Source organism: Salmo trutta, chromosome 1 (assembly GCF_901001165.1).
Source record: "Salmo trutta chromosome 1, fSalTru1.1, whole genome shotgun sequence".
NCBI classification, from domain to species: Eukaryota; Metazoa; Chordata; class Actinopteri; order Salmoniformes; family Salmonidae; genus Salmo; species Salmo trutta.
Window position 1 is genome coordinate 18,603,938 of NC_042957.1, and position 25,120 is coordinate 18,629,057.

Genomic DNA, 25,120 nt, shown 5'->3' on the forward strand with positions numbered 1-25,120 from the left:
TGTTATCAATTTGTTGAACAGAGAACTGTCAAATCCTATTTTAAAGACTGAGGGAGAGCTTGTTCAATTGTCCATTTGTCCAAGGTCTTCACAGCGCACTTATAGTGTTGGTGGCGATTGCTGTGCAATTGTTGTTGTAATTGTTAAATAATAGTGATGCATTTGATTTGTAATCAGTAGCCTAGAATGTTTTATTTAACCTTTATTTAACTAGAAGTAATGACAGTCTTGTGTTCTCAAGTGGCACAGCATTCTACGGCAATGCATCTCAGTGCAAGAGGTGTCACTAGTCCCTGGTTCAAATCTAGGCTGTATCACATCTAGCTGTGATTGGGAGTCCCATAGGGCGGCGCACAAGTGGTCCGGGTTTGGCTGAGATAGGTAGGCCGTCATTGTAAATAAGAATTTGTTCTTAACTGACTTGCCTAGTTAAATAAAGGTTAAATTAGAAAAAAATGTAGCAGCTCACTTTGGTAGGTGTTGTAGCACTTTCTTGTAGTCTCAAGCATTTTCCATACCAAAAACAAGTACAGCAAGTCACCAGTAAGTTTTCTATATCAGTTGATTCTGCAGGGGGGTTCATCCACTTTGAACTCATCCTAAAACCCTAATGAGGCACAACATAACCAGCTGTAATTTTTATACAATCTGTAGTTCTCTCAGCTAACAGTAGTCTTTGTTTACTGACTTGTTTTACTGTATTGCTTAGGCCTATATGGATGTCTATATCATTGGTCAGTTGATGCTCTGAATAGCTCTCATGCAACCTGGTGTATGAATTTATATTATCCATCATGGGTTTTTCAGTCATGGGTAGCTCACAAGTGTATTTGATCAGTGAATAATTGTTCAACAAGTCACGGAAATCCACATTGTCTTTTATTTATTACCTCAAATACATTTGTTTTATCGAGCAATGCCAACTAGCAGTTTAAAAAAATTACAGTACACTTAACTTAAACATGAAATCATCATATAGCAAACCTATGGCATACAAGAATAACTCTCCTAAAATGTACATCTTTACAAAGTGTTTACAAATCAAATGTAAAAAAAAAATAATAATTAAAAGTGCAAGAGTCAATTCAATTTCAATGAAGGTTGACAATCCCCACCAGTGAAACACGAGAAACAAAATATACAATGAATAAAAGAAACATACTTCATATTTTTAAGTTGTTTTGGATACATTTACATTGATATGAACAGTAGGCCATGATATTGTGCATTCCAACTTTTCATTTATTATTTTGATAAGGAAAATATAATCAAACAGTGCGTAAAACAAAACTACGTTTTTTTGTAACATTCACAGTAAACAAATGAACCAAATTTTATCCTAGTGTCCCGAAATTCATCAAGAAGCCAACCTTTTAATAAATAAACGTTATTATTCTAATTTACAAACTGGCTGTGGCGTTTCATAATAGCGATGTGTGGGGGTCAAGAATAGTTTTTTGTTGTTGTAAATAAACAAGACATTGTAAGTTGGAGACGTTGATGAGATCAAACATGAGACAAATTCTCAATAAGTGTGGATCCTCACTACTGAAACTGTAAAGTGACGTCCGAGTTAAAACAAAAAGTAAACTCAATGTATGTGACAATCTATCCTAACATGACATTATTGTGAATATTGTAATGAATCAGGATGATTGGATGATATTCAGGCATAACGTGTTTAGAAAGGGAGTGGGAGGGGTGGGGTGCTGATCAGTAGGTGAGGGGTGTCCCATGAAATAAACAAAAAATCTGACCCGAAATTCTGTGAGGTTGAAGAGAAATGTACATCAAAACACAGTACTGCACTCATTCAACGCTCTCCTCCATGGTCCCTCTTAGAAACAACGTTTTAAAATGAATAAGATAAAATAACATTTTAGGTTCTTCCTATTAAGATGCACTATGCCACTCAACCTACGTAGTGTATGCAGAAGACTAAAATATACTTATTACCATTTTCAGACGCACAGATTCAAAATAAATAGATAACTCCTATCGCGGCTGCTTATTGAATATCAGCACACTTTTCTCTTGATTTTAAGATTTTTCTGTTTAAAGCGTGATCCCCTAGTCATAACCAAGGCGTTTGAGCAGGTTGAGAAAACCCAATCATTATATTAAGACTGGTATAGGCTATCTACTGCTTTACATCACCACAGCCCAATGTAAAATATACTCAACCTAATGAACAGCAAGGTTCTATGTGTGGAGGCTCCATGTTTAAAAAGGCATGTGGATCCTCTTTATATTATTGCTGATAAACTGTCCATACCTAGCCTATAATCCTGAGCTAATTGCAAATTCATTAAGCTGCTTGCACAGATTGTGTTAAATTGGTTGTCACTGTATTATGCACAGTTAAAACAGTACCACTGACAACTAGTCACATAGGATCATCCCTCTGATAAGGGGTAAGCTCAGCTATAGGAAGTCAAATACGCTAAAACAACCTTTAAAAAGTAACTCAAACAAAGGTTGAAAACCTTAATTAGGTGGTTAACTAAAATGACATGGTGTTCAAAAGAGCAAATTACAGCAACATAACTCAAATTCAGCCAGTGCCATTTCCTCATCAAGAGATGCTAGCAGACTGCAGCAGTGTACCAGATTACATTTTTGGGATGTCAGTATTTTTGTTGAAGGGGGAACGGTTAGAATTAATGGATAGTTATCTATTTCTTACTATTTATAACAGAAATTAGCAGAAATATCTGTACAGTATATGGAATACTCATTTCCACCATCTCTAAAAGATGGTCTGTATGCTTCCCTTTAAATTGTTAAGTCCATACACTCTGCGCCACTTGCCACACTGTTGTACTCAGCAGTATCATCCACAGTTTGCTAAAATGATAACTTTGACCGTTTCATAGTTATATTTCAACTTATCTAAAATAGATACGGAAGTCAATCTGCTTGACATGGAAGATTGTAAGGAAGTGCTGTGGCGGTGGAGTGCCTCTGTAGTACTAATATGTTCCTGTACATGTATGTTGCCATGACTACTCAAGTGCAGTATTTGGCATGTTGTTTTGTGATATGTTGAAATTTGACCATGTGACTTTGGCAAAGCTGCAGTATTGCATGTAGCGTGTGACGTTGTACCGGTGAATCAGGCAAAAATGCATATTGGAACTTTTTTGTCCTGAAGACTCTGGCAAAGCTAAAGACCTGTGTCGTGTGTAGTGTTGTGCGTACAGTAGTGTGTTGAATTTACCATTTAGTGTGTCATTCCTTGTCAACAAAACTCCAGCTGTTTAGTGTTATTTGTTGTTATGATGAGACAGGCAAAGCTACAGACCTGCTTAAACTACATCTACTAGTATGTTCATATGGTGGTGTGTTATGGGTGGTCATGGCAACTCAGGCGAAGCTACTGGAGCTGAGGCATTGGAACTTCTCTCTGAGTGACTGGACGATGTTGGGCTGGTTCTGCTGTGCCGGCTGCTCCGCCCAGAGGTACTCCTGCAGACGCTCCCGGTCCGTCAGCCCACAGGAGGACCTCGACGGGGTGCAGGGCAGACTCTGGGTCTGGGCTGGCCCTCTGGAGCCACCACCACCACCGTTGTTACGCTGCCCAGAGCAGTCCTGATCCCGCTCACTCTCATCCTCAGAGCGGATCTCCACGTAATCGTCGTCATCATCGTCTCCCTTGTCCTTGAAGTTGGCCAGGTAGTTCTGGGTGGCTGTGAGCATGCTCAGTGCAGAGGCACGGTTCAGGACCACCACCTGCTGACCGTCTTGCAGGGTGAGGTCAGAGTGACCGTGACCGCAACTGGACCGCTCTGGGAGACTGCTCTGCCGACCGGCCCGGCCCAGACTACTGAGACCATGGAGTCTCTCTGAGGAACTCTGGACCACAGCCGGGCCACGGTTGGACCCGGTAAGGTCATTCTCCTTCTCCTGCTGCCGGTCGCCCAGTGAGCAGATAGACTGGCAGCGGCTGGTAGGTGGTTTAGAGGAGGACGAGGATGAGGAGGCGGAGTTAAAGGAGGTGTGTCGTTTAATAGAACTGTACACATGCTCCTCATTCTCACTGGGGGCGGAGACACAAGAGCTCCACCGCTGGGTGGGTGAGGTCTCTGGGGAGGGAGGTAGGATCTTTAGGGTGGGGACGGAGCAGGCTGCTGTGAGCCTGCTCTGGGGGGTGGAGGACCGTATCTCCGACACAAAGCTGGCCAGCTCCCCGTTGCTGTAGGTGGAGAGGAGCCAGTCATCCTCAAGCCCTAGGCCCAGGGAGGAGCAGGTCTCAGGCAGGGATGGGGAGGAGGCCAGCCCTGGGTGGGCATGGTGCGAGCCAGGAGGGCCCGGGCTGCTGGAGCCCTGACCTGGAGGGTCTTTAAACATCACCTGGTCATACAGCTGGGAGTACTCGGCTATCCTCGCACCTGAGAGAGAAAGAGAGAGAGAGGATAAGGAGACAGAGGGAGAAAGTGACCTTAATAAAATACACAGAATTCATGTCTAGTCCTTTTATTAACCAAACACAGTCAGGTCCAACATTATTGGCACCCTTGATAAAGATGAGCAAAAAAGATAGTATAAAATTGGGAAATACATTGCTCAGAAAAATAGATTTTGTTCAACAAGTAAAAAAAAACAATTCTAAAAATGATTGAGTGGTTAGAGCGTTGGGCTAGTAACCGAAAGGTTGCAAGTTTGAATCCCCGAGCTGACAAGGTACAAATCTGTCCCTGAACAAGGCAGTTAACCCACTGTTCCTAGGCTGTCATTGAAAATAAGAATTTGTTCTTAACTGACTTGCCTAGTTAAAGGTAAAATAAATACATATGTGGTCAATTAACCACTTTGTGGATTTTGATTAGTGCTTGGGGTTATTTGTCTTGCTGGAAGATCCACTTGTGGCCACTGAAGTGTCAGCTTCCTGGCAGAGGCAACCGGGTTTTTGGCTAAAATGTCCTGGTACTAAAGTTCTTGATGCTGTAGACCTTAACAAGGGCACCATGACCATTGGAAGCAAATGGCGATCTTGAATCCCATTAACAACCTGTGGTTTGAATTGAAGAGGGCAGTCCATAAGCTACCAAGCTTGCTAGGACAGAACAGATACAACTTCAATTAGCACTGTGGTGTGAAGTGACAGGTGTCAAAGCCTTTGAGCCCAACAATGGCAGGAGAGTCTCACAGCCTACCCCACCCAAATCCAGAGGCATTTGAAGCTCCCTCCCGCTGTTCAGAGACCATCCCCTGGCATTTTCTACAAGGAATCTGCCTCCGGAAAAAAGCTTCTCCAAAGTGGGTGTGACACCTACTCCCGTTGCCTGCTGCACTGCTGCTTAGATGCCACCTGATGATCTGTTCATCGTCTGCCCTGGCCTGTCTCCCTGTCTGGTACAGGTACCCCCACCACACTCCCCCCTCTCTCCCGAGCTTTCGCTCAGCTCCAGCACACACGCACTGTTGGGGTGAGTGACTCTGAACTTACAATGGCTAGCCACAAGCTGTTATATTGTTTTCTTGTGCTTTATGCTATTTGCCTTATGACTCCTGCATGCTTTGTTGACTATGAACTTGCTTGTTTACCCAACCGTGGCACAGACTGTTACACAGACTCTTGGCCTCCCATCCTGTTCTAACCACCGCTTTGTATTCATGTTACCTGATGAAATTGCTGTACAATATGATCTTGTTGCCATCTAATGCACATTCAAATGTCATAAATCATCACTGCAGAGCTCTCCCTGTTCTCTGCCGTGCCCTGATAATATACTGCTCAAAAAAATAAAGGGAACACTTAAACAACACATCCTAGATCTGAATGAAAGAAATAATCTTATTAAATACTTTTTTCTTTACATAGTTGAATGTGCTGACAACAAAATCACACAAAAATAATCAATGGAAATCTAATTTATCAACCCATGGAGGTCTGGATTTGGAGTCACACTCAAAATTAAAGTGGAAAACCACACTACAGGCTGATCCAACTTTGATAATGTCCTTAAAACAAGTCAAAATGAGGCTCAGTAGTGTGTGTGGCCTCCACGTGCCGGTATGACCTCCCTACAACACCTGGACATGCTCCTGATGAGGTGGCGGATGGTCTCCTGAGGGATCTCCTCCCAGACCTGGACTAAAGCATCCGCCAACTCCTGGACAGTCTGTGGTGCAACGTGGCGTTGGTGGATGGAGCGAGACATGATGTCCCAGATGTGCTCAATTGGATTCAGGTCTGGGGAACGGGCGGGCCAGTCCATAGCATCAATGCCTTCCTCTTGCAGGAACTGCTGACACACTCCAGCCACATGAGGTCTAGCATTGTCTTGCATTTGGAGGAGCCCAGGGCCAACCACACCAGCATATGGTCTCACAAGGGGTCTGAGGATCTCATCTCGGTACCTAATGGCAGTCAGGCTACCTCTGGCGAGCACATGGAGGGCTGTGCAGCCCCCCAAAGAAATGCCACCCCACACCATGACTGACCCACCGCCAAACCGGTCATGCTGGAGGATGTTGCAGGCAGCTGAACGTTCTCCACGGCGTCTCCAGACTCTGTCACGTCTGTCATGTGCTCAGTGTGAACCTGCTTTCATCTGTGAAGAGCACAGGGCGCCAGTGGCGAATTTGCCAATCTTGGTGTTCTCTGGCAAATGCCAAACTTCCTGCACGGTGTTGGGCTGTAAGCACAACCCCCACCTGTGGACGTCGGGCCCTCATACCACCCTCATGGAGTCTGTTTCTGACCGTTTGAGCAGACACATGCACATTTGTGGCCTGCTGGAAGTCATTTTGCAGGGCTCTGGCAGTGCTTCTCCTGCTCCTCCTTGCACAAAGGCGGAGGTAGCGTTCCTGCTGCTGGGTTGTTGCCCTCCTACGGCCTCCTCCACGTCTCCTGATGTACTGGCCTGTCTCCTGGTAGCGCCTCCATGCTCTGGAGGCACTACCAGGATGCTCCATGTTTTGGTCAAAAGTGACCAAAACATCAGCCAGGAAGCATAGGAACTGAGAAGTGGTCTGTGGTCCCCACCTGCAGAACCACTCCTTTATTGGGGGTGTCTTGCTAATTGCCTATAATTTCCACCTGTTGTCTATTCCATTTGCACAACAGCATGTGAAATTTATTGTCAATCAGTGTTGCTTCCTAAGTGGACAGTTTGATTTCACAGAAGTGTGATTGACTTGGAGTTACATTGTGTTGTTTAAGTGTTCCCTTTATTTTTTTGAGCAGTGTATTAAAAAAATGTAATCCCAGCCCCCGTCCCCGCAGGAGGCCTTTTGGTAGGCCGTCATTGTAAATAAGAATTTGTTCTTAACTGACTTACCTAGTTAAATAAAGGTTAAAAATATATAAAACATTTAAAAAATAATAATAAATATTAAGGATCTGGAAATATTCTGTATGGAACAATGGTCTAAGATCCCTCCCAATGTGGTCTCCAATCTCCTAAAAAAACAGTTTAGAAAATGTCTCAGTGTCGTTATCTTGGCGAGGGTAGGGAGTACTGGAAACAGGCTGCCAAACCTTTACACCCCTATCTTTTTTTATTACTTGTTAAACAAAATCTATTTCTCTGAGCAATTGTGTTAGTATAAAATAATGTATTTTCTATTTAAATTTTGCATGCAATATAGCTCAGTATTTGTATTAATTATATACAGTCTTTTTTGCTCATCTTTATCAAGGGTGCCAATAATTATGGCCCTGAATGTAGTTAGCTGTACATATCATGACTGTATAAGCAACTACTGAATATGTTTGTTACCTATGGCAGCGCCGCCTTGCTTCTTATCCTCCAAAATGGCTGCCAGGTCTTTCTGCTTCTTCTCCAGGTCTTTCTGCTGCTTCTTCTCCTCCCTGTTGCGTCCTCCTGACCCCATGTCGCCGGGGTCCATGCTCTTCATGCGGAGCAGCTGGTTGGCCTTCTTGATCTTCTGGCTGTATTGGCGAGCCATCAAGAACACACGGTTCTTGGTCTTGTCCATGAGCTCCTGGGAGAAGCTGTCCACTGAGTCCCCTGGAAGGAGAGAAGAGGAGGCCAGGGGGGAGTCCAGACCCCCCAGCCCGGCCAGCTCTCCAGGGAACAGGCTGTGGAGGTCCCTGATGGAGGGGTCCCTCTGGGTGGGGTCCCGTTGGGGCAGATCCCCCAGCTCATCATCATCCTCCAGACGGAAGCTGCCACTGCTGAGGCGGGCCAGTCTGTTACGGATGGTCTTGACTGTCCCGGAAGGGGCAGGGTCTGGGATGGCAGGGAGGGGGAGGGACGGGGGAGTGAGGGGAGAGGGGGAGGGATAATGATCTTCATCTTCAAAGGTAGCCTCTCTGAGCAGCTCTGGGAAGTTGAGGATGGGGATGGTGAATTGGTGAGGGGGGGTCACAGTGGGAGGGTTGAGATTGCGGGCTGGGGGGCTCTTGGTGGGGGAGCTGTGTTTTTGGGAGCTGTTCTTTTTGGGGCTGCTCTTGACCGACGAGGTCTTGAGGGCCTCACTGGCACTCACGGGAAACGCGGCGGGAAGGCGGTCCGCTTTCTTCTCGTTCTTCTTGATGTAGTTTTCCAAATCGTTCCATATCTCGTCCACCTGCTCCGACATCTGGTCACCGGTGTGGGAACGTTGGGAGAACGTTTCCGAGGCGGATGAGGAGTAGTAGTCCGGTTCGGAGGTCCCGTGGACTGGATGGGAGTTATCCTCCGTCCACTCGTCCGCCCCAAAATGTAGGCTCTCCTCGGACACGAAGCCCCCCAGGCTCTCACAGCCCGTCAGGTCAGGCTCAGAGGCAGACGGCAACAGACTGTCCCTCTCCTGTGCAGGTATGTCCCTATCCCTGTCACCCTTGGCTGGGGGCTGCCTAAAGCAGATAGTATCATAGATGTTCTCCTCCTCCACAATCTTCAGGGCACACGTCCCAAATGGCACCCCCTCCTGGGTGGTGGAGGAGTGGTTACTGTCAGACAAGCAGTCTGGCTCCATAATACTCCCAGTGACCCCTGTGTTTAGAGCCCCAGGGTCCTGTGTGTCTCTAGGGGCCTCTCTTTGGGCCACACGACCCTCCTGCTCCCTTCTGATCAGCCCCATGCTCTTCAGGTCCTCATAGCTGATGTTGTCGTAAATGTTCTCCATGTCGTCTATCGTCAGCTGCTCGGCCGACGACGATCCCGAGATGTCATTGCTGGACGATTCGCCGTGGATCATCCCTTCCTGGTCATCATCCTGACCAGGGGGGCTTTGTCGGCCACCAGTCTGTTTCTCCCCCACGCTGCTGGCTCTCCGCAGCATTCTGCTGTCCCCGGTGGATGGGGGGTCTATCTGCACCGTGGGCACCTGCTCCATGTGCCAGCTGCAGGGTCGTCCCTGGGTCTTGCTGGGAGACGATGTGACCTCTAACCTAACAGGAAGTGGTTCTGGTTCTTGCCCGCCGGGCTCGGTGGGGACAAACATCTGGTAGATGTCCTCGTCCTCCTCGTCGGGGTTCATGGTGCGCTGACGCGTAGGGAACATGGCTCTGCGGACACGGTGGTCCGCCCAGATGTTCCCCACCGTCTGGGGGTCACCCCCTGGGACCAGCATGGAGGGGACATGGGTGTCCGGAGGTTCCTCTGTCACACGGGGCGTCCTGAGGAGAGGAGGGTGGTGAGCTCCCTGAAGAGATTTGTTAGCCCTCTGGAGAGGAGAGATGGAGGGAGGGGAAATTACATTATTTTGTAAATGTGCAAATGTAGATGTACTAGCGATAACTTTATTAAATTTGCATTAAGTCCTGTACACAACTATTCCTACTAGTCATTCACATCACACTGTTAGGGTCAGTCACCTGTAGGTCTGAGGCGCTCATGTTGAAGGTCTTCCATTGGTCGATGCTGCTGTCCATAGACGCCTGTTGGTTCAACTTCTTCCTGCTAGACTTCTCTGGGACTCGCAGCCTCTTTCCCCCACCCTGCACACAGTTAGAAAATTGTGTAATTAACATGACTTTACCTATCTAATCCCTTCTTACCTGCAAAAAGGCTAGAGCAAGGGGCTAAGGATCGACATCAAATCAGGCAAATCTGATAAACTTGAATGAGATGTTCAGAGGTCAAACGGATGCATTGTGGGTAGGTAGGAGAGACTCACCAGGCCACTGTCATCCTCATCGTCGGCATCCTGCTGGTGTGGCTCCTCCCCGTCCTCCCTGTCGCTATGGTCAAAATGGTCGCCAGGGTCCAGGGACTCCTGTGATTGGTTGACCAGGCTGCGGCTGCGACCAATAGTCCCCAGAGCCAGCTGGGACACGGGGGAGAGCAGGGTGGCACCCAGACTCGTCCGCTACAGAGAGAGGATGATAAGCCAGAGAGTGTTAAATGTGTGCTTGATTGAGGAGTGTAGCAACCATTGAAAATAACACCTAAACTATCTGAAAATGTTACTCTATTATGGGGATATAATCATAGAATTAGGAATGATAATACTAAAATGGACATGAACCTTCTTATGACAGAATAAAAGTTCAGCCTTTTTGGTAAGGGAGCTGGTCAACCATGGTCAGCCAGTGCTGTGATAAGATATAGCGTAAAACAATGAATTTGAAGATTATCTGCACTGTATGTTTGTTAGCTAGCTAGCCAACCAGTTTAAGTTGAATGATTCCATAAATGTTTCAAATTAACTGCCAATATGCCAACATTCCATACAAACAACGCAGTCAATCCACAGCCATTCACTGGCTGAAATCTGTTGATGATAGGACTTAGACAAGTTGTAAATTCAAAAAACAGCTTTCCAAAAAAACACACATTTACAGTCTGTTTACATATATTTTAGAGACTATTTATACATAAATGTATATAAAATCAGTGTAAACTATTTATAATTACATGACAATATTTTAGGTTTACAATAATTGTGTTACACAGTTTCTGATATCACATGCCGAACACACCGCTCGCGTCACATTGCTAAATACATTTACATGTTATTCTATCATTGCATCCAAACTGCTCGCCAGCGTCTGCGTAGCCAGGCGCTAAAATAGAACTATTTGTGGCGCTTGATGTGCTGCAAGTCTCGCCTCTCCCATCTCCTCATTGGTTTTTAGGAGCATACTGTATACCCACGTGGGTGATAGAAAGATGAACTGAGGTCCACACTCCAATCCATTTGGTGGTGGTAATGCACCTTAAAGTTGGTTGCCAACAGCCATATAAAGTCCGAAGAAGAAGAAGAACAAAAAGATGAAGACTGGAGGAGGAGAGATTACTAGAAACGAACTAGGTTTACCCTTTTATCTGTGGATTAATTGTAATTAAAAGAACCTTGCATTTCAGGTAAAATAACAACAATGTTTATATCCCAGCACAAATTAGCTAGCAACAGCAAGTTAATATAGTTAATAAATTAATATAGTTGGTTCAGAGTTCGTTTTGATATTTCAACATGCATGTCCTGATCGCGTCTGATATGGATGGACAAAATCAATATGCGTGCGAGGGCACGTGTGTGTGCCCGGTCTAGACAGCATGTTAAGACAGCGATTTCTCCTTGACCACAACGGCACCCATTATCATACCATTCTGGAACTTTTGATTGTTCATGACATAGCCCCTCTATTCATTTAAGAGGATCTATATGGATATAACACTGTTTCTTTGTGTAATTGTAGCATTGTGTCACCATCCATAAATGACTAATGTGGGTTTAAGCTGACCTTTGAGCCATCTTCCTTGACACCATGTTTAGCGTTCTTCAGTAACTTGGACAGAGGCTCTGAGGAGAGACAGACAAGACATGAGAGACAGACAAGAAACTGGCCCAGTCCATTGGCATCAGCACTGATCATTTACAGTACCTTGTTCCTGTCCCTCCTGTTTCTCACCTGACTTCCTGCGGACCCGTCGAGGGGTGGAGCCCTCCTTGGTGTGGGGACTCCTCTTGTCCCCGTCGGGACTGTAGTGGAACCCTGGGTGGTCTGGAGAGGACAGAGGAGAGGGGGAATGTTATCAAACACCCAAATAAACTCCAACAAACTTAATGATCTGACAATCGTCACAAGAGGCTTCAACCAATATCAAATGGATACTTACGCATAACATCCATCTCCAAAATGGCCTGCTTGGCCTAAAAAACAGATAAAAAACACTAAAGTAAGCGCCATATTACAGAATTCAGCAAGCCTATAATTGAAGTTGAAGATATGGGGCTACCAGCCACTAGATGGCGCCAGACAGTAGTCTTTTCCAACAGAACCGGACTACTTTACAAGCATCAAGTTTAACGAGAGATCCCTTTCATGTAATTACTATGAACCCTCTCAAGGATTTCCCCCAGACAAAACCATAATTTTCCATTTGAACCAGAGCCAAAGAGAGGTGGAGAGAAGAAAGATAGAGAGAGAAAAATGGAGAGAGAGAGAAAGTGAAAGAGAGAAAGGAGGAGAGGAAGACCAAGCGAGAGGGGTGATCGAAAATGAAAGAGGGAGAGTGAGACCATTCCACCTCCTCCCACTCAAGGTTGTGTTAATGTCATTAGCGAGGACACACATTGCTTGCTCCGTGTCTCACCTTGGCTGGGATTTTAGCCGGGTGGTTTTCAAGTATGAGTCTCTTCAGGTGTAGGATCCACATGCGTTTGTCCTGCTGAGACTTGGCCTGGGGGCGGAACAGAGCACAACAGAGAGGATACAAGGAGAGAGACATTAAACTAGACTTTACATTTTGAATCCTTAGTTGCTACATTCATTTTGGTACTTATAAATGAATGATATATATCCATTGATTCTTGAAGAATATAACTTCTAAATGCCTCACAAGCTTAGTTCAACAGTCGGACCCCATTAGAACACAATATATAAGCTTGTTTTATTCCAATGTTTGTAAACAACAAATGTAAACAAAACACTGTATAGCCTCCAAACATGGTTAAAACTATTCATTTTATATAATGGATGGTCAGTCCTTACATCCATAGGTCTGTCTATGAATTTGAGAGTGGTTCCATTTCTCCAGGCCCATCCCTTAGCTTTTTAGCAAAACAGGAGCGGGGAGAAATTGTTTCAATTAAGGATTCTAGCTTGAAACAAAGTATATGATGACTATGATAAACCCATAACAACAATGGGATATGCCCTTCCACTCTTATGTGTTGTTACATAAAACAGATTATGGTGGTGTTTGAAGTCCCTTCCAAAACACTTATGTTGAGAAACAACAAGCCCTTCTCATTCACCATTAACAATTCAACATGTCTGGGCACGTAGGAGTGGTGGGCTTGGCAAAGCACAGGTGGGATAGCACAGGCTACTTTTACTCTATGCTGTAAAATCAACTGTTGAATATGCTGTAATTTTGGTTTGTGGGGTGTAGTTTTACTTTACCAGTACGGTGTGCTGTAGTTTGGGGTTCTTGTAGTGGAACACACTGAAGCTAAGTGGCTCCTTCGGAATGATTTCCACCAACATCAGGTTACAACACTATAATGACGGAGACATGGTTAGTACTATGGTTAGTCTCACTTTGGGTTAGAAGTATAAAGACTGCTACACCTTAGGAAGTTTTGGGAGGTATTTTCTGTCAAATATTTTAGCATTAGTGTTGTGACTGACCAGTATGTGGGCTTTGTAGGTGAAGGCCTCCTCGCGTTTCTTGGTGACCAGCAGCAGTTTGTCGAACAGAAAGAGTGTGCGCTCGTTCTTGGCCCGCTGCAGACGGAATGTCCCCTCCAGAACCAGCTCCCCGTAGCCAATCAGATCAGGCCCCTTCCAGTTGGTCAGCAGACTCTGGATCTCCTGAGAGAGGGGGAGGGAAGAGAGGGAGGAGGAAGAGGAGAGGGAGAGAGTGAGTGAGAGGAGGGAGAGTGAGTGAGAGGAGTGAGTGAGTGAGAGGAGTGAGTGAGTGAGAGGAGTGAGTGAGTGAGAGGAGTGAGTGAGTGAGAGGAGTGAGTGAGTGAGAGGAGTGAGTGAGAGAGTGAGTGAGTGAGTGAGTGAGTGAGTGAGTGAGTGAGTGAGTGAGAGGAGTGAGTGAGAGGAGTGAGTGAGAGGAGTGAGTGAGTGAGTGAGTGAGAGGAGTGAGTGAGTGAGAGGAGTGAGTGAGTGAGAGGAGTGAGTGAGTGAGAGGAGTGAGTGAGTGAGTGAGAGGAGTGAGTGAGTGAGTGAGTGAAAGAGTGGAGTGAGTGAGTGAGTGAGTGAGTGAGTGAGTGGGAGGACAGGGGCAAGAGGTCAGCTAAGCACTCTTCCTCAGATCCTAAGTAAATACTTCCACACACATTCCTTCACTCATCTGATCATCCTCCTCCCCACTGAATAAAGCTACTTTCTCTTTTATCTGCCGGCTGTGTTATGCAAGGCCATCATTAGCCCTGGAAAACAATGTCTTGCATAACCTAGCGGAGACAGACGGAGTCTACGTCCCAAATGGAACACTATTCCCTATATAGTGCACTACTTTGGACCAGGGCCCATAGGGCTTTAATAAAAAGTAGTGCACTATGTAGAGAATAGCATGCCATTTGGGAAGCAGCCTAGACTGGTGAAAGCTAGGGAAACAATGGGAGGATATGTGGACAGCCACTAATGTCACAGTCTAATTCAAACCACTGAGATGCAGACTATTCCAAATGTACTTTGTTGGAGCAGAATAAATGTGTGTGTTCGCCAACTTGTAACATGACAGGTGTGTGTGTGTATGTGTGTTCGCCAACTTGTAACATGACAGGTGTGTGTGTGTTTTTGTACCTGCTCTACATAAGTCTATTGCCATGACCAGACTATAGTAAAAATCCATATGCAGGTATGTGTGAGCATGTGTGCCTATGTGCATGTGTATATGTGTGTGAGCATGTTAATTTGCAAGTGTAGTCTTACCTGCAGCCTGACGGCGTGTTCGTGTTTCCTCTTCATGTCGTTGATGTGCCAGGCCACTCTCTGCATGGTGTCTATGGCCTCCTGCACCACCTCATATGTCTCTGTGTCCTTCTCCAGGTGGTTGGCTATCTCCTACAGGGGACAGAAAATACACCCAGTGTTAGAGTGGGTCATGTACATGGATAGCTGTACATTAGACTGGGTACCATCTGTTTCTGCAGTAGCCAGCTATGTTGGCCCAGTATTTCTTGGCAGTAGGGTTAGCTTGTTCAAAAATAGACTGGTGGCTAACTTCACATACAGTATATTACAGTACACACAGTTCTTCGTGGTCTGAGTGTTAGGCTTATGTGGGGTTTTGCTAGTGTGATGTAGGTGTCTGTGTGTGTGTGTGTGTGTGTGTGTGTGTGTGTGTGTGTGTGTGTGTGTGTGTGTGTGTGTGTGTGTGTGTGTGTGTGTGTGTGTGTGTGTTAGGCGTATTACTGACGTGCAGCAGTAGGTGGTACTTGAGGATCCTCTGCACTGGCTTGAGCAGGTAGGAGCCCAGAGGCAGGGAGTGTCTCAGAGATTCCTGACGCTCCCGGAAAAACTTAGCCAACGCCTTATTTCTCATACACTCAGTCAACACAGCCACTGACCTGCAGAGAGAGCGATGGAGGGAGAGAAGGAAAAAGAAAATCTGATATTAATCCTAGGAAAAAATGACAGATATTGTAGCCCAATTAAAATACAGAATGACAGATCCCACACACACAGTCCTGTCTAAGGGAACAGTGCAAGGTCACGTAAAGGCCCATGTAAGGGCAGAGTGTTTGTAAGTAGATGGATTGTGTCGAGGCACAGATCTGGGGAAGGTTGCCAAAAAACCTCTGCAGCATTGAAGGTCCCCAAGAAGACAGTGGCCTTAATCATTCTTAAATGGAAGACGTTTGGAAAAACCAAGACTCTTCCTAGAGCCAGCCAAACTGAGCAATCGGGGGAGAAGGGCCTTGGTCAGGTAGGTGACCAAGAACCGATGATCACTCTGACAGAGCTCCAGAGTTTCTGTGTGGAGATGGGAGAACCTTCCAAAAGGACAACCATCTCTGCAGCACTCCACCAATCAGGCCATTATGGTAGAGTGGCCAGACGGAAGCCGCCACTCAGTAAAAAGGCACATGACAGCCAGCTTGGAGTTTGTCAAAAGACACCTAAAGGACTCTCAGACCATGAGAAACAAGATTCTCTGGTCTGATGAAACCAATATTGAAACCTGGCAGCATCATCGTGTGGGGATGTTTTTCAGCGGCAGTGACTGGAAGACTTGTCAGGATCGAGGGAAAGATGAACGATGTACAGAGAGATCATTGATGAAAACCTGCTCCAGAGCGCTCCGGACCTCCGATTGGGCCGAAGGTTCACCTTCCAACAGGACAATAAACCTAAGCACACAGCCAAGACCACACAGGAGTGGCTTCAGGACAAGTCTCAATGTCCTTGAGTGGCCCAGCCAGAGCACAGACCTGAACATGATCGAACATCTCTGGGGAGACCTGACAATAGCTGTGCAGAGACACTCCCCATCCAACCTGACAGAGCTTGAGAGGATCTGCAGAGAAGAATGGGATAAACTCTCCAAATACAGGTGTGCCAAGCTTGTAGCGCCATACCCAAGAAGACTCGAGGCTGTAATCGCTGCCAAATGTGCTTCAACAAAGAACTGAGTAAAGGGTATGAATACTTACGTAAATGTGTTTTTTTTTCTTTCATAAATTTGCAAAAATGTAAAAAAAAAAAATGTTTTTATGGGGTATTGTGTGTAGATTGATGAGGGGGGAAAACGATTTCATCCATTTTAGAATAAGGCTGTAACGTAACACAATGTGGGAAAAGTCAAGGGGTCTAGGGCCTCCCAAGTGGCGCAGTGGTCTAAGGCTGTGCCACTAGAGATTCTGGGTTAGAGTCCAGGCTCTGTCGCAGCTGGCCGTGACCGGGAGACCCATGGGGCGGCTCACAATTGGCCCAGCGTAGTCCGGGTTAGGGGAGGGTTTGGCAGCGATGTCCTTGTGGCACCAGCGACTCCTGTGGCGGGCCAGGCACAATGCATGCTGACACGGTCACCAGGTACACAGTGTTTCCTCTGACACATTGGTGTGGCTGGCTTCCAAGTTAAGCGGGCATTGTGTCAAGAAGCAGTGCGGCTTGGTTGGGTTGTGTTTCGGAGGACGCACGACTCTCGACCTTCGTCTCTCCCGAGTCCATATGGGAGTTGCAGCGATAAGACAAGACTGTAACTACCAATTGGATACCATGAAATCAGGGAGAGAAAAAAAGTCAAGGGGTCTGAATGCTTTCCGAATGCACTGTATGTACGTGTGTGTGTGTGTGTGTGTGTGTGTGTGTGTGTGTGTGTGTGTGTGTGTGTGTGTGTGTGTGTGTGTGTGTGTCAACCACCATCTCACACAGCTGGTGACCCTAGCTGACGACTGGTGACCCTAGCACGACTGGTGACCCTAGCACGACTGGTGACCCTAGCACGACTGGTGACCCTAGCACGACTGACACACACACACACACACACACACACAATTACAGTAGGAACCGAGGCTGTAGATGTCTCTCCGTCATTCTGAGCTCTCAGGTTGGGTTTCTCAGAGATAACAATGTGAGGCCTGTGTGGAGCTGCACTGGAATGTGGACACACACACTATATTTAACTACTTAAATAATCACTTGTCAGTAGTAGCATGTAAAGTGTGTGTTTCATCACAATGCTAAAACAACACTTCAGACATGTCGCAGCCATTGGTGTACGGCTTGTAATGTGTCACAACCATTGTGAAACGCACTTCTCATTAGGCTTCATTGTGAAGAATTGTCTCACATTTTCGGCCCCAAGACACACCTTTCCTATGACAAGACGTCGGTCACACAAGGTGAAATAAAACATTAAAGCCATAATAATAATACCCATCTGTCAGAATAGTGGCTGTAACTCTGTCAACAGGCTCCCTTTCAAATAAATAACTAAATGGAGAGGGAGAGGCAGACAGACTCCTGTAGGGTTTGGATGTATATCAGGGCTACTCAGAGAGAGACCATGGGGCATTAACTGGCAGTGAGGCAGACAGACTCCTGTAGGGTTTGGATGTATATCAGGGCTACCCAGAGAGAGACCCTGGGGCATTAACTGGCAGTGAGGCAGACAGACTCCTGTAGGGTTGGGATGTATATCAGGGCTACCCAGAGAGAGACCCTGGGGCATTAACTGGCAGTGAGGCAGACAGACTCCTGTAGGGTTTGGATGTATATCAGGGCTACCCAGAGAGAGACCATGGGGCATTAACTGGCAGTGAGGCAGACAGACTCCTGTAGGGTTTGGATGTATATCAGGGCTACCCAGAGAGAGACCATGGGGCATTAACTGGCAGTGAGGCAGACAGACTCCTGTAGGGTTGGGATGTATATCAGGGCTACCCAGAGAGAGACCCTGGGGCATTAACTGGCAGTGAGGCAGACAGACTCCTGTTGGGTTGGGATGTATATCAGGGCTACCCAGAGAGAGACCCTGGGGCATTAACTGGCAGTGAGGCAGACAGACTCCTGTAGGGTTTGGATGTAAATCAGGGCTACCCAGAAAGAGAGGCTGGGGTACTGTAGCTCTATAAAGACAGTACAAAGATATACGACACTTTGAGAATTAAGAACGTGAACGTGAGATTCACCTGTATGCAAATCCAGATCACAAGGAGGAAGATTATACTTCTATATATGTTCATACTACACAGACTGTCAAACACGCACCAGAGGACGTTGGTGGGAAGAGCTATAGGAGGACGGGTTCATTGTAATGGCTGGAATGGAATTAATGGAATGGAGTCAAATGTGGTTTCCATATGTTTGATACCGTTCCATTTATTTCATTACAGCCATTACAAATTAGCCTGTCCTCCTATAGCCCCTACCACCAGCATCCTCTGACACACACTCACACACAATGAGTGGGGCAGACTACACTGAGTATACAAAACATAAAGTCCTGCTCTTTCCATGAAAGACTGACCAGGTGAATCCAGGTAAAAGCTATGATCCCTTATTGATGTCACTTGTTAAATTCACTTCAATCAGTGTAGATGAAGGGGAGGATACGGGTTAAAGAAGGATTTCTAAACCTTGAGACAAGACATGGACTGTGTATGTGTGCCATTCAAAGGGTGAATGGGCAAGACAAAATATTTAAGTTCCTTTGAACGGGGTATGGAAGTGAGTGCCTGACGCACCGGCTTGAGTCAAGAACTGCAACACTGCTGGGTTTTTCATGCTCAACAGTTTCCTGTGTGTATCAAGAATGGTCCTCAACCCAAAGGACATCCAGCCAACTTGACACAACTGTGGGAAGCATTGTCAATACGGACCAGCATCCCTGTGGAACGCTTGACACCTTGTAGTTCATGCCCTGACGAATTGAGGCTGTTCTGAAGGAAAAAGTGTGTGCAACTCAATATTAGGAAGGTGTTCCTAATGTTTTGTACACAGTGTTACATGTAGATAACTTTGTTAGAAAGAATACTATATTTCCCTTGACAGAGTGATGCACAATGTCAAATATTGCTGAACTTATCCCACAAGTAGAATACAACTTTGTCCACACAAATATAGACAATAGCCTTTGGTTTTACCACACAAGTAGCATAAAATAATCTTGTCTCAGAAGTCATAGTTGGGGTTGCTTACCTTGGATAGTTGGTGCAGTACTGAGTATAAATGTGGAACTCTTCACTCTGGGAAAGAAAGACAAAATAATTACATTGTTACATTAGCATCAGTCCCTGATCAAATAATTACATTCATGTTACATTGGCATCAGTACCTGAAATCACTCATACCAGTAGCAGCAGCAGAGGAAATAAACTATCCAACCTAAATTCCTCTATTGACTAGAGAATTTTTAGAACCTTGTAAAATGTGTGCCAACAGGGAAGAGTGAGAGTGAGTTTCCAGTAAATGGAGTGTTTGTGTCAAGGGGAAGGGGGGAGGTTACACTGGGTGAGTCAGTGGTCAAGCTTTCCTGAGGATAGAATAAGGAGGCCCCTCACATCAGTTAAAAGGCAGAGAATGAAAGTGAACCTTGATTATCAGTATCCATGTCTTAAAGCTTCAATCAGCAGTTGAAACGGTAACAAAGCGGTCTCTCTGCCCCTGTTTCGGTAAAAAGCTGAGGGACGGGGCTGGAGAAATGTAACCACTCTCAAATTCATAGTTCTCAACTTCTCAGCTATGGATGCAAGGACTGACCATCCATGATATCACATTTATAGTTTTAACCATGTTTTGAGGCTATACAAGTGTTTGTTTACATTTATTTTGTTTACAAACATTGGAGTAAAACAAGCATATATTTTGGTTTCTGATGGGGTACGACAGTTGAACTAAGCTCATGAGGACTTTATAAGTTATATCTTGAAGAATCAGTGGGTACATATCCTTAATTTATGAGTACCAAAATGTATGTAGCAACTTCTGATTGACCCTTTAAAGGCAATGTTGAGTGCTATATGCTGTAGACACTGATTTCCCCATCCCCACCCCTTTAATTTGTCCATTTCCACCTCTCATGCCTCCCTGCACTTCAAAGACATCAGAGGCAGCATGACTTATCAAAGCTGGAATGAACCTTGCTCTCCTCCCTATCCATTTTTCTCTACCTCCATCACGCTGAATGTCTCTGTCTCTTCTGGTCACGCTCTTTCACTCTTGATCACAGTCTCTCACTACTTATGCCATTACATATCTTCTATCACCTCTCCATACCTCCCTCTCTCATGTTCCGTCTCTAGCCCTCTAGCTTTCATATCCCTCTCCATCTCCTCCTTTCTTTGTCATCCCCCTCCACTTGTTGTCGATCATTCACATGACCCTGGAGTTGCGTAACTGATAATAGCCCTGATCCTGATTGTGTTCATCATGTGTCCATAAATACTCTGGGTTAGGCCAGAAACAGGAAGTGAACAGTTATCACAGGAAACAGCATCATAAACACAGAGGACAGATGACTGGAGAGCTGTCTGGTTCCTGTGGCTCTGCACATAAACACTCATACTCTACAAACACATATACCGTACACACTCGAGAACAAGAACAAGTGATGCCATCAACACACACGGGCATGTGACATACAGTCACAAAGGTACAATTATAGAAATATAGCAGAGGCCACACCCTTCTATTCATACCAAAAATAACTCACATGCACGCGCCCACACACATGTATGAGGACACCCTTTCAAATTTGTGGATTCGGCAATTTCAGCAACACCCGTTGCTGACAGGTGTATAAAACCGAGCACACAGCCATGCAATGCAATCTCCATAGCCAAACATTGGTAGTAGAATGGCCTTACTGAAGAGCTCAGTGACTTTCAACGTGGCACCGTCATAGGATGCAACCTATGCTACAAGTCAGTTCATCACATTTCTGTGTGAAGTGGAAACGTCTAGGGGCAACAAAGGCTCAGCCGCGAAGTGGTAAGCCACACAAGCTCACAGAAAGGGACCGGCGAGTGCTGAAGTGCGTAAAAATCATCTCACTGAGTTCCAAATGGCCTCTGGAAGCAACGTCAGCACAATAACTGTTTGTCGGCAGCTTCATGAAATGGGTTTTACTGGCCGAGCAGCCGCACACAAGCTTAAGATCAACATGCGCAATGCCAAGCGTTGGCTCGATAGGTGTAAAGCTCGCCGCCGTTGGACTCTGGAGCAGTGGAAACACGTTCTCTGGAGTGATGAATCACGCTTCACCATTTGGCAGTCTGAAGAACAAATCTGCGTTCGGTAGATGCCAGGAGAACGCTACCTGTCTGAATGCATAGTGCAAACTGTAAAGTTCGGTGGAGGAGGAATAATGGTCTGGGGCTGTTTTCCATGGTTCGGGCTAGGCCCCTTAGTTCCAGTGAAAGGAAATCTTAAAACGCTACAGCATACAAAGACATTCTAGATGATTCTGTGCTTCCAACATTGTGGCAACAGTTTGGAGAAGGCCCTGTCCTGTTTCAGCATGACAATGCCCCCATGCAAAAAAGCGAGGTCCATACAGAAATGATTTGTCGTGATTGGCGTGGAAGAACTTGACTGGCCTGCACACAGCCCTGACCTCAACCCCATTGAACACCTATCGGATGAATTGGAACGCCTACTGCGAGCCAGGGCTAATCGCCCAACATCAGTGACCGACCTCACTAATGCTCATGGCTGAATGGAAGCAAGTCCCCGCAGAAATGTTCCAACATCTAGTGGAAAGCCTTCCCAGAAGAGTGGAGACTGTTATAGCAGGAATGGGGGGGACCAACTCCATATTAATGCCCATGATTTTGGAATGAGATGTTTGAAAAGGCAGGTGTACACACACTTTTAGTGTACATACATACATACTAAAGTACACGTGTAAACACACACACACAAACACTGCCTGGAGGTTCTCCGTGGGAAAAACAGTAAATTGAAGAGCAGGCTTCTCTTTAGTCTCCAGCAGTCTGCCACCAGAGAGCCAGCTAAACACAACCAGATGTCCCACCAATACGCACACACTCCTAATACACACACACACACACACACACTCTCTCCCCATCCTAACATGCACTCTGTGACCCAAAAACCAGCAAACCAAAGTCACAGAAATAGAACAGATCTATAAAATATTGCCCTTGTAAAAGTAAATGAGCTCATCCACTACATATATACATATATATATGCTGAGCATGCACCCTTGTGGGGCCCCAGTGTTGAGGGTCAGCGAAGTGGAGATGTTGTTTCCTTTCCTTGTTTCCTTCACCCCCTGGGGTCGGCCCATCAGAAAGTCCAGGACCCAATTGCACAGGGCGGGGTTGAGACCCAGGGCCTCCAGCTTAATGATGAGCTTGGATGGTCTATGGTGTTGAATGCTGAGCTGTAGTCAATGAACAACATTCTAACATAAGTAGTCCTCTTGTCCAGATGTGTGCAGTGTGATGGCGATTGCGTCGTCTGTGGACCTGTTGGGGCGGTATGCAAACTGAAGTGGGTCTTGAGTGGCAGGTAAGGTGGAGGTGATATGATCCTTGACTAGTCTCTCGAAGCACTTCATGATGACAGAAGTGAGTGCTACGGGGCGATAGTCATTTATTTCAGTTACCTTTGCCTTCTTGGGTACAGGAACAATGGTGGCCATCTTGAAGCATGTGGGGATAGCAGACTGGGATAGGGAGCGATTGAATATGTCCGTAAACACAACAGCCTGCTCTGAGGACGCGGCTAGGGATGCGGTCTGGGCCAGCAGCCCTGTGAGGGTTAACACGTTTAAATGTCTTACTCAAGTCGGCTAAAGAGAAGGAGAGAGGGGGCCCGCAGTTCTTGTTAGCGGGCAGTGTCGGTGGCACTGAAATTATCCTCAAAGCAGGCAAAGAAGCTGTTTAGTTTGTCTGGAAGCAATTCATCGTTGTCCGTGACGTGGCTAGTTTTCTTTTTGTAGTCCGTAATTGCCTGTAGACCCTGCCACATACGTCTCGTCTGAGCCGTTGAATTGCAACTCCACTTTGTCCCATTTCGCTTGTTTGATTGCCTTGCAGAGAGAATAACTACACCGTTAATAACTACACTGCCATATTCCCAGTCCTCTTTCCATGGTTAAATACGGTGGTTCGCGCTTTCAGTGTTGCACAACACTGGGTACAACATCTCCAATGCACTTCCTTATAAAGTCACTTAGAGTCAGCGTATAGATCGATGTTATTCTCTGAGGCTGCCCGGAACATTTCCCAGTCCTGAAGCATGGATTCCAATTGGTCAGACCAGCGTTGAATGGTTCCAGTCACGGTTACATCCTGTTTGAGTTTCTGCCTATAGGACGGTAGGAGGGAGGGCCTTGTATGCATCGCAGAAGTTAGAGTAGCTGTGCCGCTGTGGTATCCGCTTGAGGAGGTATATATACAGCTGTGACGATAAATGACGAGAATTCTCTTGGGAGATAATATGGTTGGCATTTGATTGTAAGGAATTCTAGGTCAGGTGAACAGAAGGACTTGAGTTCTTGTATGTTATGGTTACACCATGAGTCGTTAATAATGAAGCATACACCCCGCCATTCTTCTTCCCGAGAGATGTTTATTTCTGTCGGTGCGACACAAACCCGGTGGCTATACCGACTCAGACAACATATCCGGAGAGAGCCATGTTTCCGTGAAACAGAGAATGTTACAATCTCTGATGTCTCTCTGGAAGGCAACCCTTGCCCTAATTTCATCCACCTTGGTGTCTAGAGACTGGACATCGGTGAGGAGTATACAAGTGTGGTTCCCACCGTGAAGCATGGAGCTGGAGATGTGATGGTACTTTGCTGGTGACTGTCAGTAATTTATTTATGATTCAATGCTAACTTAACCAGCATGGCTACCACAGCATTCTGCAGCGATATGCCATCCCATCTGGTTTGTGCTTAGTGGGACTATCATTTGTTTTTCAACAGGACAATCACCCAAAACACACCTCCAGGCTGTGTAAGGGCTATTTGACCAAGAAAGAGAGTGATGGAGTGCTGCATCAGATGACCTTGCCTCCACAATCACCCAACCTCGACCCAATTGAGATGGTTTTGAATGAATTGGACCGCAGAGTGAAGGAAAAGCAGCCAACAAGTGCTCAACATATGTGGGATCTCCTTCAAGACTGTTAGAAAAGCATTCCTCATGAAGCTGGTTAAGAGAATACCAAGAGTGTGCAAAGCTGTCATCAAGGGGAAGGGTGGCTACTTTGAAGAATCTAAAATATATTTAGATTTCTTTAACACGTTTTTGCTTACTACATGATTCCATGTGTGTTATTTCATAGTTTTGATGTCTTCACTATTATTCTACAATGTAGAAAATAGTAAAAAGAAAGAAAAAGAAAGAAAAACCCTTGAGTGTCCAAACTTTTGACTGGTGTGCGCACATGCACGCACGCGCACACACACCATCCAAAGTATATCCAGCACATTGGGTCCTCCTGATTGAGTCCAAAACCACAGCAGGCATTTACACAGTATGTATATACATGCTATTTAGCAGACGCTTTTATCCAAAGCGACTTAGTCATGCGTGCATACATTTTACGTATTGGGTGTTCCCGGGAATCGAACCCACTACCCTGGCGTGTCAAGTGCCATGCTCTACCAACTGAGCTACAAAGGACCATAGTAGAAACCCTGACATCAGAGACCTGGCCGTGTGGTGCCAGGACAACAACCTCTCCCTCAACCTGATCAAGACAAAGGAGATGATTGTGGAATACAGGAAAAGTGTCCACAATCAGAGGAGCAGGTTGAGAGCTTCAAGTTCC

General features: G+C 45.9%; 1 protein-coding gene across 3 annotated transcripts in view; it reads right to left on the bottom strand.

Moving 5' to 3' along the window:
- Positions 1-857: 857 nt before the first annotated feature.
- Positions 858-25,120, bottom strand: part of LOC115175843 (pleckstrin homology domain-containing family G member 1) — a 118,024-nt gene continuing 93,761 nt past the window's right edge. For all 3 annotated transcript variants that reach the window (XM_029735440.1, XM_029735613.1, XM_029735528.1), the window contains exons 5-17: positions 19,508-19,554; positions 15,282-15,432; positions 14,795-14,926; positions 13,538-13,720; positions 13,310-13,405; positions 12,498-12,584; positions 12,021-12,054; positions 11,813-11,905; positions 11,645-11,703; positions 10,075-10,266; positions 9,773-9,895; positions 7,728-9,621; positions 858-4,391 (exon numbers count right to left, since the gene is read on the bottom strand). In XM_029735440.1, coding sequence (XP_029591300.1) covers positions 3,367-4,391; positions 7,728-9,621; positions 9,773-9,895; positions 10,075-10,266; positions 11,645-11,703; positions 11,813-11,905; positions 12,021-12,054; positions 12,498-12,584; positions 13,310-13,405; positions 13,538-13,720; positions 14,795-14,926; positions 15,282-15,432; positions 19,508-19,554 — 4,116 coding nt within the window. In that variant the 3' untranslated portion in view covers positions 858-3,366. The remainder of the gene's footprint in view (positions 4,392-7,727; positions 9,622-9,772; positions 9,896-10,074; positions 10,267-11,644; positions 11,704-11,812; positions 11,906-12,020; positions 12,055-12,497; positions 12,585-13,309; positions 13,406-13,537; positions 13,721-14,794; positions 14,927-15,281; positions 15,433-19,507; positions 19,555-25,120) is intronic.